At 45.5% G+C, this 12,534-nt stretch overlaps 1 protein-coding gene across 1 annotated transcript in view; it reads right to left on the bottom strand.

Moving 5' to 3' along the window:
- The window catches only part of mapk8ip2 (mitogen-activated protein kinase 8 interacting protein 2), a 62,276-nt gene that overhangs the window by 4,476 nt on the left and 45,266 nt on the right, over positions 1-12,534 (bottom strand). The window contains exons 6-13 of the mRNA XM_023983150.2: positions 10,173-12,465; positions 9,723-9,931; positions 5,493-5,568; positions 2,139-2,311; positions 1,759-1,868; positions 1,508-1,630; positions 584-654; positions 378-476 (exon numbers count right to left, since the gene is read on the bottom strand). Of these exons, the coding sequence (XP_023838918.1) occupies positions 378-476; positions 584-654; positions 1,508-1,630; positions 1,759-1,868; positions 2,139-2,311; positions 5,493-5,568; positions 9,723-9,931; positions 10,173-12,465 (3,154 nt within the window). The remainder of the gene's footprint in view (positions 1-377; positions 477-583; positions 655-1,507; positions 1,631-1,758; positions 1,869-2,138; positions 2,312-5,492; positions 5,569-9,722; positions 9,932-10,172; positions 12,466-12,534) is intronic.

Below are 12,534 nucleotides of genomic sequence, written 5' to 3'. Positions count from 1 at the left end.
TATGCCTGATTCATACAAGATTAACAGGACAGGAACTGCGGTCATTATAAACCCCAGCTGATTCTCTCTCCACTTTTTAATGTACTTTCTTCTCCTCTCCATTGTGCCAACTGAAGTAAATGGCTTAATAGGTAGGCTATGGTTTCCACCATTATTCACATCAGCAGTAATGACTGAGATTGGGATATGTGTGAAAGCATTGTTAGACTACTGGAGAACAGCCAATGCTACAACTTCAATAAAACAAATAATGCTGTGGAGAGGCAGAGTACCAGAGAGTGCTTTCCTTATCCCTCATCCCTAGGTTTACAAGCAGAGCTTAAAAAGGAATGAGAATCATGTGAGAGGGAGACACTGAGGTACTGTGTGTGACTCACCCAACACTCTCGGCCACACGCCGCATTGACTCCTGGGAGACGAAGACGTGGCAGGCAAACCTGTTCAGCATGGGGTGCTTAGTGATGAAGCCAAAGTAGCTGAGGAGAGAGAGAGGGGGGGAATTAGGTGAAGTGTAAGTAAAGCAAGTTGATATTCTTGGTGTTTATTGTCTAATGAAATGTATCGTCAACATGAATTATCATACCAATTGTTTTTTGGATGGCATCCACAGAAAGAGATGTTCTTCATCTGGAAGAAGTGACTACATCTGTCAAACTGGAGAGAGAGGACAGCAACACAATTAGACCCAACCAAATCATGAGAAAACTAAAAAAAACAGAGCAAACTAGAATGCTATTTGCCCCTAAACAGAGAGTACACAGTGGCAGAATACCTGAACACTGTGACTGACCAAAAATTAAGGGAATCTTGCTATTGAGAAAGGCCGCCAAAGGCAGACCTGGCTCTCAAGGGAAGACAGGCTATCTGCGCACCGCCCACAAAATGAGGTGGAAACTGAGCTGCACTTCCTAAGCTCTTGCCAAATGTATGACCATATTAGATACACATATTTCCATCAGAATACAGACCCACAAAGAATTTGAAAACAAATCCAATTTTGATAAACTCCCAAACTCCCAATACCACAGCATGCCATCACAGCAGCAAGATTTGTGAAAGATCAACCAATGAAGAACAAACACCATTGTAAATACAACCTATATGTTTACTTACTTCCCCCTTTGTACTTGATCTATTTGCACATTATTACAACACTGTATATAGACATAATATGACATTTGAAATGTCTTTATACTTTTGGAACTTTTGTGAGAGTAATGTTTTCTTTTAATTTGTTTATTTCACTTTTGTTTATTATCTATTTCACTTGCTTTGGCAATGTAAACATATGTTTCCCATGCCAATAAAGTCCCTTAAATTGAAATTGAAAATGAGAGAGAGATGCTCATACTATGTGGTCGTTTCAGCCTCCTTTTGAATGCACTACAGTTGCTCAAGAGTGTCTGCCATTTTTATAACATTTGTTGCACTCATCCCTTACCCTCCCGCCCTTCCCCTGCACCCCTTACTTACACTCCTCCCCATCTCTCAACCCTTTATATCTCACCTCATCCATAGTGTCGTATTCATCCTCCAGGCTCATCACCAGTTTAACCCCTTGTAGACTGATCTCCAGCTCACACAGAGAGGGGGGCCGCAAATGGACCGTCCGCTTCCTCGCTATCGCAATCTGACAGAGAAGAAAGAGAGAGTTCAATACTGATCAACTTTATTATTTAAACACTGTCTCATTCAGACTATTGAGGACCCTATGACCTGTAGGTTCACCAAACCCAGAGTGATGCATTTCCTGTTTACCTTTTGCATGGCAGCACAGAGGATGCCATTGCCTTGGTGATAGGGCACCTCCACAGAACCCAGGAACTGAACACTGAAACTGTCCATCCAGGCTGGGTTCTTCTTCATTCCTACAGGAAGTGCACACACAGGAGATGACATCAGATGGGAAGGATTTTATCTTATTGACATTCAGGTTATGTGTCTCCAGTGATGAAACACTTGACATACTCAGTATAGAATTTTCCAGTAGAACTGTTCTCCTACCAGACATGAATATAAAATATTGTAACATACATGGGATAGGTGCAGTAAAATGTGTTGTTTTGCAGGGTCAGCCTTCCAGTTACTGGCCCAATGCTCTAACTGCTAGGCTACCTGCCCCCTAATATTCTACTCACCCATTATCTCCTTGGACTGCCCTATGACCTCATGGGCGTAGAAGGCTGGGAATATCCCCCTCTCTCCCGTCCGCATGTTGTAGCCTCTGTACCAGTAGTCATCCTCCTCTTCCTCGACATATAGAGGGTCATCCACATCCAGCTCCAACTCATCCACATGTCTGGGGATAAACCTGTAGGGGGCAGGAGACAGAGGTCAGAGGGTAAAGACACACACACACATTATTGGGTTTTAGTGAGGAGGAAGCAGCATCTGTCTGGGTATCAGGTGTCTACCCGAGGAGAGGCTGTTAGCTGAAGTAACAGCAGAGACACACTTAGGGAGGGAGAGAAGGGGGAGGGGAAGTGCTGGATGATAGTAGTATAAAGGCTAGGGAGATAAAAATGATTCAGTTACGGAGGAATGGAACAGGGGGCACAAACACACACAGAGTGATACCCAGGTGGTGACAGGCTGGTGTGAGTATAAATCAAATCAAAGTTTATTGGTCGCGTACACCAAGAAACAGTTGACGAGTGGCGCAGCGGTCTAAGCCACTACATCTCAGTGCAAGAGCTGTCACTACAGTCCCTGGTTCGAATCCAGGCTGTATCACATCCGGCCGTAATTGTGAGTCCCATGGGGAGGCACACAATTGGCCCAGCGTCGTCCGGTTTTGGCCGGGGTAGGCCGTCATTGTAAATAAGAATTTGTTCTTAACTGACTTGCGTAGTTAAATAAAGGTTAAATAAAAATAAAACACAGATTTGCGGGTGCAGTGAAATGCTTATGTTTCTAATTCAAACAGTGCAGTAATATCTAACAATAACAATACACAAAATTAAAAAACATATAAAAAATGTAATCAAGAAATATCAGAGCGAGCAATAACAGAACGAGCATGTCAGAGTTTGGAATATAAATATGTATACATATAAATGCTGTGTATAGACATTATATGAATAGGTGTTTACAGGTGTAGTTATATAGGATGAGCCATAACTAGAATACAGTATATAAACATAACGTGGGTAAAACAGTATGTAAACATTATTAAAGTGACCAGTGTTCAATGGCTCTATGTATATAGGGCAGCAGTCTCCAAGGTTCAGGTGCAGGGTAGAGTACTGGATGTTAGCTAGCTAGTGACAGTGCCTAAGGTTCAGGGCAGGGTAACGGGCGGAAGCTGTCTAGTAATGATTGTTTAACAGTCTGACGACCTGGAGATGTTTATCAGTCTCTCAGTCCCAGCTTTGATATACCTGTACTGTCTCCACCTCCTAGATGGTAGCGGGGTGAACAGGCTGTGGCTTGGGTGGCTGAATTTGGGTGGCTGAATTTGGCCTTCCCGTCAAAACCGTGTGCTGTAGATGTCCTGGAGGGCAGGCAGTGTGCACCCGATTATGTGTTTGGCTGACTGCACCCCCCTCTGGAGAGCCCTGCTGCGGTGCAGTTGCCGTACCAGGTGGTGATACAGCTTGACAGAATACCCTCGATGGTGCATCTGTAGAAGTTAGTGAGGGTTTTAGGGGCCAATCCGAATTTCTTCAGCCTCCTGAGGTTGAAGCTTCACCACACTGGTATCGGTGTCGAGGCACCATTTCAGATCCTCAGGAATGTGCACGCTGAGGAACGTGAAGCTTTTGACCCTGTCCACTGCTGCCCCGTCGATGTGGATGGGGGCTTGCTTTCTCTGTTGTCCCCTGTAGTCCACGATCAGCTTCTTCATTTTGTTGACGTTGAGGAAGAGGTTATTTTCCTGGTACCACTCTGCCAGGCCTCTCAACTCCTCCCTGTAGGCTGTCTCATCGTTGTTGGTAATCAGGCCTACCATTGTTGTGTTGTCAGCAAACTTGATGATTGAGTTGGATACTTGTGTAGCTATGCAGTCATGGTTGAACAGAGAGTACAGGAGGGGGCTCAGCACGCACCCCTGTGGGGCCCTCATGTTAAAGATCAGCGTGGCGAAGGTGTTGTTGCCAACCTTCACCATCGGGGTCGGCCCATCAGGAAGTCTAGGACCTAGTTGCACAGGGAGGGGTTCAGACCCAGGGCACTGAGCTTAGTGATGAGCTTGTATGACACTATGGTGTTGAAGGCTGAGCTAAAGTAGATTAACAGCATTCTCACATAGACATTCCTCTTATCCAGGTCGGATAGGGCAGTGTGCAGTGCAATGACACTTGTTTTGTCCCTGCCACATACGCCTCATGTCTGAGCCATTGAATTGCAACTCCACTTTCTCCCTGTACTGTCATTTTACCTCTGTTAATTGCCTTACAGAGGTTATAGTTGGTCTGTTTGTACACGTCTATGTTCACAGTCACCTTGCCGTGGTTAAATGCGGTGGTTCAGGCTTTCAGTTTTGTGCAAATACTGCCATCAATCCATGGGGATGGGTTTGGATAAGTCCTAATCGTCACAGTAGGAACAACATCCTCTATACACTTCCTGATGAACACAGTCACGAGTCAATGTATACGTCGATACTATTCCCAGAGGAAACCCGGAACATTTCCCAGTCCGCATGATCAAAAGAGTATTCAAGCATAGATTCCGATTGGCCAGACCAACGTTGAACAGTCCTTACCAAGGAGGCTTTCTATTTAACTTTCTGCCTATAGGCAGGGAGGAGCAGGATGGAGGAATGATCTGATTTAGCGAAGGGAGGGCAGGGGAGGGCCTTATAACTATCCCGGAAGGGAGAGTAATAATAGTAAAGCGTGTTCTCTCCATATGTAGCACATGAGATGTGTTGATAGCATTTCGGGAGCGTTTTACTCAGATTTCCCTTATTAATGTCCCCAGCTACAACGAAAAAATGCAGCCTCAGGATAGGCGGTTTCCAGTTTGTAGTTTCTTGAGCACTGTCGCAGTGTCAGCTTGGGGGGAAATAACACAAAAACTAACTGCTGAGTTGGCTAGGAGCTAGAAACAGGGCGACCGTGTCTGTCGGCGCAATCTTTTCTATATGGCTATATAGCTGTTACTCCTGCGGTGTCACTAGGGCCACAGCTGTAACCATGACAACTTCCCTCCTCTCGCTCCCCATCCCTCTCTTCCTCCCTCAATCTCTTCTTCCCACCCTCCCTCCCTCCCTCCAGACCACTGGTGATTCACCAGATTCACATTCTCCTACTGCACACACCCATCCTTTGTCCCATATCACCTACGGTCCATATTACGTGTGGGACTAAGAACAAAGAGTCAAACAGATAAGAGATTATTATACTGTATGTTCTCTTACTATGATAACATTACAATAACCACAGGTTTTTGTCTGATCAGGATTTCAGATTGCTTGTTGTGTTGCTCTCTGTTTATATAACACAGTACGTATGTCTGTAAATGATGTTCTGAATGCTATGGCTCACCTGTAGACAGCCCTGTGTGTCTGGTCCCTCTCTTCTCCATTGATGGTACAGGAGAACAGCCCAAATGACTCTGTACCTGCACAGGTAAACACACACCCCAGTGAGAACACCGATACACTTGTTGGGCGGTACATTAATGTAACCCATAGGACCTCTGAATAAAATCTAAATAAATAATAACTGCATCTGTCAAAATAACTTATGTTGATGAAATTCTTGTTCTTCCCATTTGTAATAGACCATTAATTATGTATATGATCATTCATTAATGAAGTGAATGGTTAATGAAGGTTCAGTGATCTTTTATCACGCTACAGGGAGAGCTAACATGGACACTCATTTATCATATGATTTATCAAATGAGAGTCAAAATGGTATGAAAACCCAAGTATAAGCTTCATTCACCACTTTTTTCGTCACAACAATATGTTTGACTACAGCCCCTATCCCCCTTGCTAGTAGCTCAAATTGTTCAGGTGCTCATGGTTAGTTTGTAGTTAGTTAGTTGGTCTGTAGCCTACTTACTGGAGGATTGTGAGATGCAGGACATTAGCTAGTTAATTAATTAGTTAGTTCGTTTGTGTGTATTGTGGATTGTGAGATGCAGTAAGATAGTTAGTTAGTTAGTTACTGGAGGATTGTGAGATGCAGTAAGTTAGGTAGTTACTGTAGGATTGTGAGATGCAGTAAGTTAGGTAGTTACTGTAGGATTGTGAGATGCAGTAAGTTAAACTGAACAAAAATCTAAAAACAACATGCAACATTTTCAACGATTTTACTGAGTTACAGATCATATAAAGAAATCAGTCAATTGAAATAATTTCATTTGGCACTAATCTATGGATTTTACATAACTGGGCAGGGGTGCAACCATGGGTGGGCCTGGGAGGAGGGAGGAGGGAGGAGGGAGGGCCCACCCAGGGAGGAGGGCCCACCCACTGGGGAGTCAGGCCCAGCAAATCAAAATTAGTTTTCCCCCACAAAAGGGCTTTTTTAAAGACAGAAATACTCCTCAGTTCCATCAGCTGTCCGGGTGGCTGGTGTATGGATTTCCCATAGGTGTAGAAGCCAGATGTGGAGGTCTTGGGCTGGTGTAGTTACACGTGGTTTGCGGTCGTGAGTCCGGTTGGACGTATTGCCAAATTCTCCAAAATGACGTTAGAGGCAGCTCATGGTAGAGAAATGAACAATAATTTCTCTGGCAACAGCTCTGGCAGACATTCCTGCAGTCAGCATGCCATTTGCACGCTCCCTCAAAATTTGAGACATCTGTGGCATTGTGTTGTGTGACAAAACTGCACATTTAGAGTTTCCTTTTATTGTCCCCAGCAGAAGGTGCACCTGTGTAATGATCATGCTGTTTAATCAGCTTCTTGATATGCCACACCTGTCAGGTGGATGGATTATCTTGGCAAAGGAGAAATGTTCACTAACAGGAATGTAAACAAATTTGTGCACAAAGTTTTAGAGTACTTAGCTTTTTGTGCGCATGGAAAAATGATGGGATCTTTAATTTCAGCACATGAAACATGGGACCAACACTTTACATGTTGCATTCATAGTTTTGTTCAGTATTAGTTACTGGAAGATTGTGAGATACAGTGAGTTAGCTAGTTAAGGAATTAGTTAGCTAGTTAGTTTGTAGCCTGCTTACAGAGGATTGGGAGGTGCAGTAACATTGTTAGTTTCAGTACCTTCAGAAAGTATTCACACCCCTTGACCTTTTCCACATTTTGTTGTGTTAAAGCCTCAATTTAAAATGGATAAAATTTAGATTTTGTGTCATTGGCCTACACACAATACCCCATAATGTCAAAGTGGAATTATGTTTAAGGAGTCAATAAGTATTCAACCTGTCACGCCCTGACCATAGAGAGCTTTTATTCTCTATGTTGGTTAGGTCGGGGTGTGATTAAGGGTGGGTTATCTAGGTGAATTCTATTTCTATGTTGGCCTAGTATGGTTCCCAATCAGAGGCAGCTGTTTATCGTTGTCTCTGATTGGGGATCATATTTAGGTAGCCATTTCCCCATTGTGCTTTGTGGGATCTTGTCTATGTATAGTTGCCTGTCAGCATTATTCTAGCTTCACGTTTCAGTTGTTCATTTTGTTGTTTTATTCTTTGAAGTTTTCTATTCCAAAATAAAGGATGGAAACATACCACGCTGCATCTTGGTCTACTCCTTATGATGATCGTGACATCTGGTGAACTTGATGACTAGTCAACAGTACAACTGAAGTTTGTTCTAAATGCACACACGCGCACGCACACGCACGCACGCACGCACGCACGCACGCACGCACGCACGCACGCACACACGCACGCACACACACACACACACACACACACACACACACACACACACACACACACACACACACACACACACTGTCAGAAACCGTGGTCCATTGATCCCACAGGGACGTCAGACACCCTCTACTCCCATGTGTCTGTTCCTTCAACAGATGAAAGTGCTGTGAGGATGTTCATGTGGAATCGCTGATGGCTCTGCTAGCTGAATAAACTACAACCTGGGTCTGGCCTACTGGGGTGTTGAGTAAGTACTTGGCTGAAGTGTGTGTTGGGTGTGTTTTCTGGTTGCCGTCCGTAGTGTCTGTGCTGCTTGGTGAGATGCTGTAGAGTTAATGAGGAACTGGGGATTTCAGGTGCTGGCTGGCCCTGTGAGAGAGGAGAGGTGAGGATAGGAGAAGTGAGGNNNCTCACACAAATAGGTTTCCCTCCATAAGGTGGGTTCATCCCATTGTAAAATACAATCATAAGTATCATCATACTTTGCATCCTAATGACCAGCTCTTTCTCTCCAGCTTTCTCTCTGCATAGACCGTAGACGAACGTGACACAACCCCTTTATTATGGCAAGCCTAATAAGTTCAGGAGCAACAAGTCACATACCAAGTTGCATGGACTCACTCTGTGTGCAATAATAGCATTTAAAAAAAAATAATGACCACCTCATCTCTGTACCCGACACATACAACTATCTGTAAGGTCCCTCAGTCGAGCAGTGAATTTCAAACAAAGATTCAACCACAAAGACCAGGGAGTTTTTCCAATGCCTCACAAAGGGCACCTATTGATAAAAATACAAAAAGTATAAATTGAATATCCCTTTGAGCATGGTGAAGTTATTAATTGCACTTTGAATGGTGTATCAATATACCCAGTCACTACAAAGATACAGGCATCCTTCCTAACTCAGTTGCCGGAGAGGAAGGAAACCTCTCAGGAATTTTACAATGAGGCAAATGGTTTAATGGCTGTGATAGGTGATAGATGAAAACTGAGGATGGATCAACAACATTGTAATTACTCCACAATACTAACCGAAATGACAGAGTGAAAAGGAGGAAGCCTGTACATAAAAAATATTCCAAAACATGCATCCTGTTTGCAATAAGGCACTAAAGTATAACTGCAAAAAATGTGCGAAAGAAATTAAAGCATTATTTTTGGGGTAAATCCAACAAAACGCATTACTGAGTAGCACTCTTCATATTTTTAAGCATGGTGGTGGCTGCATCATGTTATGGGATACTTGTCTTTGGCAAGGACTAGAGAGTTTTTTGGGATGAAAAAAGAAACGGAATAGAGCTAAGCACAGGCAAAATCCAAGAGGAAAATCTGCTTCAATCGCTTTCCAACGGACATTCTGAGACAAATTCACTTTTCAGCAGAATTCTCCTTTCAGCACAATAAACTAAAACACAAGGTCAAATATACAATGGAGTTGCTCACCAAGATGACCTTGAATGTCCCTGAGTGGCCTAGTTAAAGTTTTGACTTAAATAGGCTTGGAAATCTATGGCAAGACTTGAAATGGCTGTCTAGCAATGATCAACAACCAACTGGGCAGAGCTTGAAGAATTTAAAAAAATTATATGGTGCAAATATTATACAATCCAGTTGTGCAAAATACTTAGAGACTTACCCATAAAGACTCACAACTGAAATCGCTGCCAAAGGTGATTCTAACACTTATTGACTTATGGGTGTGAATACTTATGTAAGTGAGATATTTCTGTATATCATTTTCAATACAAAAAATTCTAAAAACATGTTATTGTGTGTAGATGGGTGAGAATGAAACACTTATTTAATCCATTTTGAATTCAGGCTGCAACACAAAAACATGTGGAATAAGTCAAGGGGTATGAATACTTTCTAAAGGCACTGTAGTTAGTTAGTCTGTTAGTGTGCATCCTACTTACTGGAGGATCGTGAGGTGCTGTTGACAAACACGTTGAGGAACTTCTTGGAGAAATGCATGTCAGCCTCGGGGGAGGAGTCTTCTGACGAGCTGAGGAGTTCTGGCCGCACCCCTCCGTTCCCCCGGAAGTACCCCACCTCCCCCATCCCCAGAGGGTCATCATCACACAGTGTAGACAGCTCACTGTCATCACTCAGCACAGAGGTACATCTGGGAAGGGCACGGTTCACACAGGTTAGTCATAATAGCTTAATAGAAGAAGACAATATAAAAGCATCCATAATGCCCTATAAAGTTGACTCCTGATAAATCAGCTTGGGACTGTTGTGACAGCACTGACTAAACAGGAGTAATTAAACAACTTGATGTAAATTACTTTTAAATTACCAATAGAATAAAATTCAACTAAACCCTTCCACAATAAAGGTGGGCCCTTTCTTCAAGTAAGTACCTCCTGAGGCTGACCAGCTCCAGTGTAGTGTTCTCATCCACCACCAGAGTGTACTTCATAGAGTCGTATGCCAGACCGTCGTCATCCGGCTGGGACCGCAGAGGGTCTCTCTCACACAGGGTGCCTTCCTGCTCCAACAGGGTGAGGTCTCGAACGCTCTCGTCGATGGGCGGAGAGCTATCCAGGTACTGGTGGCTGCCACCGTAGGCTGACTGCTTCCTCAGGCAGCTCAGGAACGGGGAGGAGTCTCCCTCTTCCTCATCGTTGTCAGTGGAGTAGGTGAGGCTGAAGCATCGGTTGGTCTGGGCTGTGGGGATGTCCAGGGTCATGCTGTGTTTGACCGTGGTGATGCGTTCCAGGGAGGCCGTAGAACGTCCGGTGGGCTTGGCCTCTGTCTCGCGGCCCTCGTCCTTGTCAATCGCCACGCTCTCACTCAGACTGGGAGGGTCCAGCTCCTTCCTGTCCTCCAGCATCATCAGGTCGTTATCGGGCTCCACAGTATCATCATCATCCTCTTTTTCATCCTTCCTCTTGGTGTTTTTGCCTGATTTAGGGCTGGTGATTTCTTTCTCAGCGTGAGTGTGATTGTTGTCTGTGGATACCCTGTTGCCATAACGCTCCACGATCACCGGTCTGATGGTGTCAGCTGTGGGATTGCTCTTGTACAGACAGGGGCCAAATCGATCGTTGGCTTTCCCTGTATTCCATTTGGGCAGCTCTGCACTCTTCTCCATCTTCTCTCTCTCCTTCCACTCCTTCCTCAGACCCTTCCCTTTTTTATCCTTCGATTCCTTCGTCCCAGATTTCAGAATTTTTTCACCCGCAGCGTCGGTGAACGTGTCTGGCTCGATGTCTGAGGAGGGTGAGATGGTGTCCGAGACGGACACTGACCTCTTGAAACAGTCCTCGGGACAGCTAATTGGATAAGACCCCTCCAAGATCATCTTGTTCACCAGGTTGTTAAGCAACCAGGGTGAGTCTGAATTCTCGCTCAGCTCGTCCTCGCTCTCCGACTCGGACTCTCCCTCACTGTTACCGTCGTAGTCGTCAGCGTGAGTGGGTATAAGTCTGGGTCCCACTGGCAGGTAGAAGGAGCGTTTGAAGCTCTCCAGGCTGTGGTCGGGTTCTATCTGGAGTACCATCTGTTTGGAGATTCTGTCCTCACAGCGCGGGGGTGGGGGCAGGGCCTCATCTGGGTCAGGCTGGTGCTCATAGGGAAATTCATCATAATCATCTACACTCTGTAGGCCCATCAGAGCCTGGCCGTCATCATAGGGCTCTGGGGGTAGGATGAGGGAGTCAGCAGGGGAGGGGGTGGCCAGGGTGGAGGAGAAAAGCTGTGAAGGTGAGGGTAAGGGTGAGTCCTCTTTGATGGAGTCTGGCTGGCCAAGGAGGAGTGATACCTTCATTCCCACAATTCCACTGTCCTGTTCTAACTCGGTGTCCGGGTCCAGTTCCTGATCGGAGGTGGGTGAACTGGCCTCCTCGATGGAGTTGGTGAGGTGGGAGGAGCGTCCACTACTACTGTCATCACTGGTCAGGTCCAGCTCTGTCTCTGAGATGGAAGAGATCATGTTGGAGACCAGGGGTCCTCCGCAGGCGAATGCTGCCTCAAGCTCCCCTTCAATGTCTGAGTCAGACCCGGGAGAGCTCAGGTCCTGGTCTTGGTCTGAGTTGGTGTAGCACCGCTTGGCGTTCATGTCAGCAATACCCGGGTCCGAGGATGGAGAGTTGGAGTCATTGGCCACCTCATTGGCTGCACCTGGACGCTGGCTCTGATCAGTGCTTCGGGATTGGTCGAGAACATCAGAGCGGCTTGATGACATGTAGCTGGAGAAGGAAGCCAGCTCAGAGGGCTCGATGGAGGGGAACTCAACGTAGACTGAGCTCTGGTTCTCCTTACACACCATGTCATAGGTCTCCTTACACATAAACTCTATGTCAAAATCTTTCTCCAGCTCCTCATCTGACAGAGGGGTGTCAGCTCCGTCGTTCCCCCCGATGGGAGCAGTGGAGGACAGGCATCGGCTGGTCCCATCTGGGTCGTTCTCCAGTTCCGGGTCTAGGCCTGACTCAGTGGTGACCGTGTAGGTGTCGGTGGCACGTCGCTGGGTGGACGTGCAGGACCGTGAAAGTTTGTGGTTGTGGTCAGCGCTGTTGAGGTCGTGGTCAACCTCAGTGTCAGAGCATTGGGATTGATCATCCAGGGATGGAACTCTGAAGATCAGAGGGTCAGCTGAGGAGTTAATGACCTCATTAGAGCCCGGGTGAGACTTGTGTTGACCGAAGGAGCCTGTTGGAGAGAGGGAGATATAGGGGAAAGGGGAGACAGGGAAGAGAAAGAGTGAAGATAGATAAAGAG

This window comes from Salvelinus sp. IW2-2015, linkage group LG4q.1:29, assembly GCF_002910315.2.
Source record: "Salvelinus sp. IW2-2015 linkage group LG4q.1:29, ASM291031v2, whole genome shotgun sequence".
Lineage (NCBI taxonomy): Eukaryota > Metazoa > Chordata > Actinopteri > Salmoniformes > Salmonidae > Salvelinus > Salvelinus sp. IW2-2015.
Note: the sequence above shows the minus strand (reverse complement) of the source record. Positions and strands in the feature narration are given on the sequence as shown.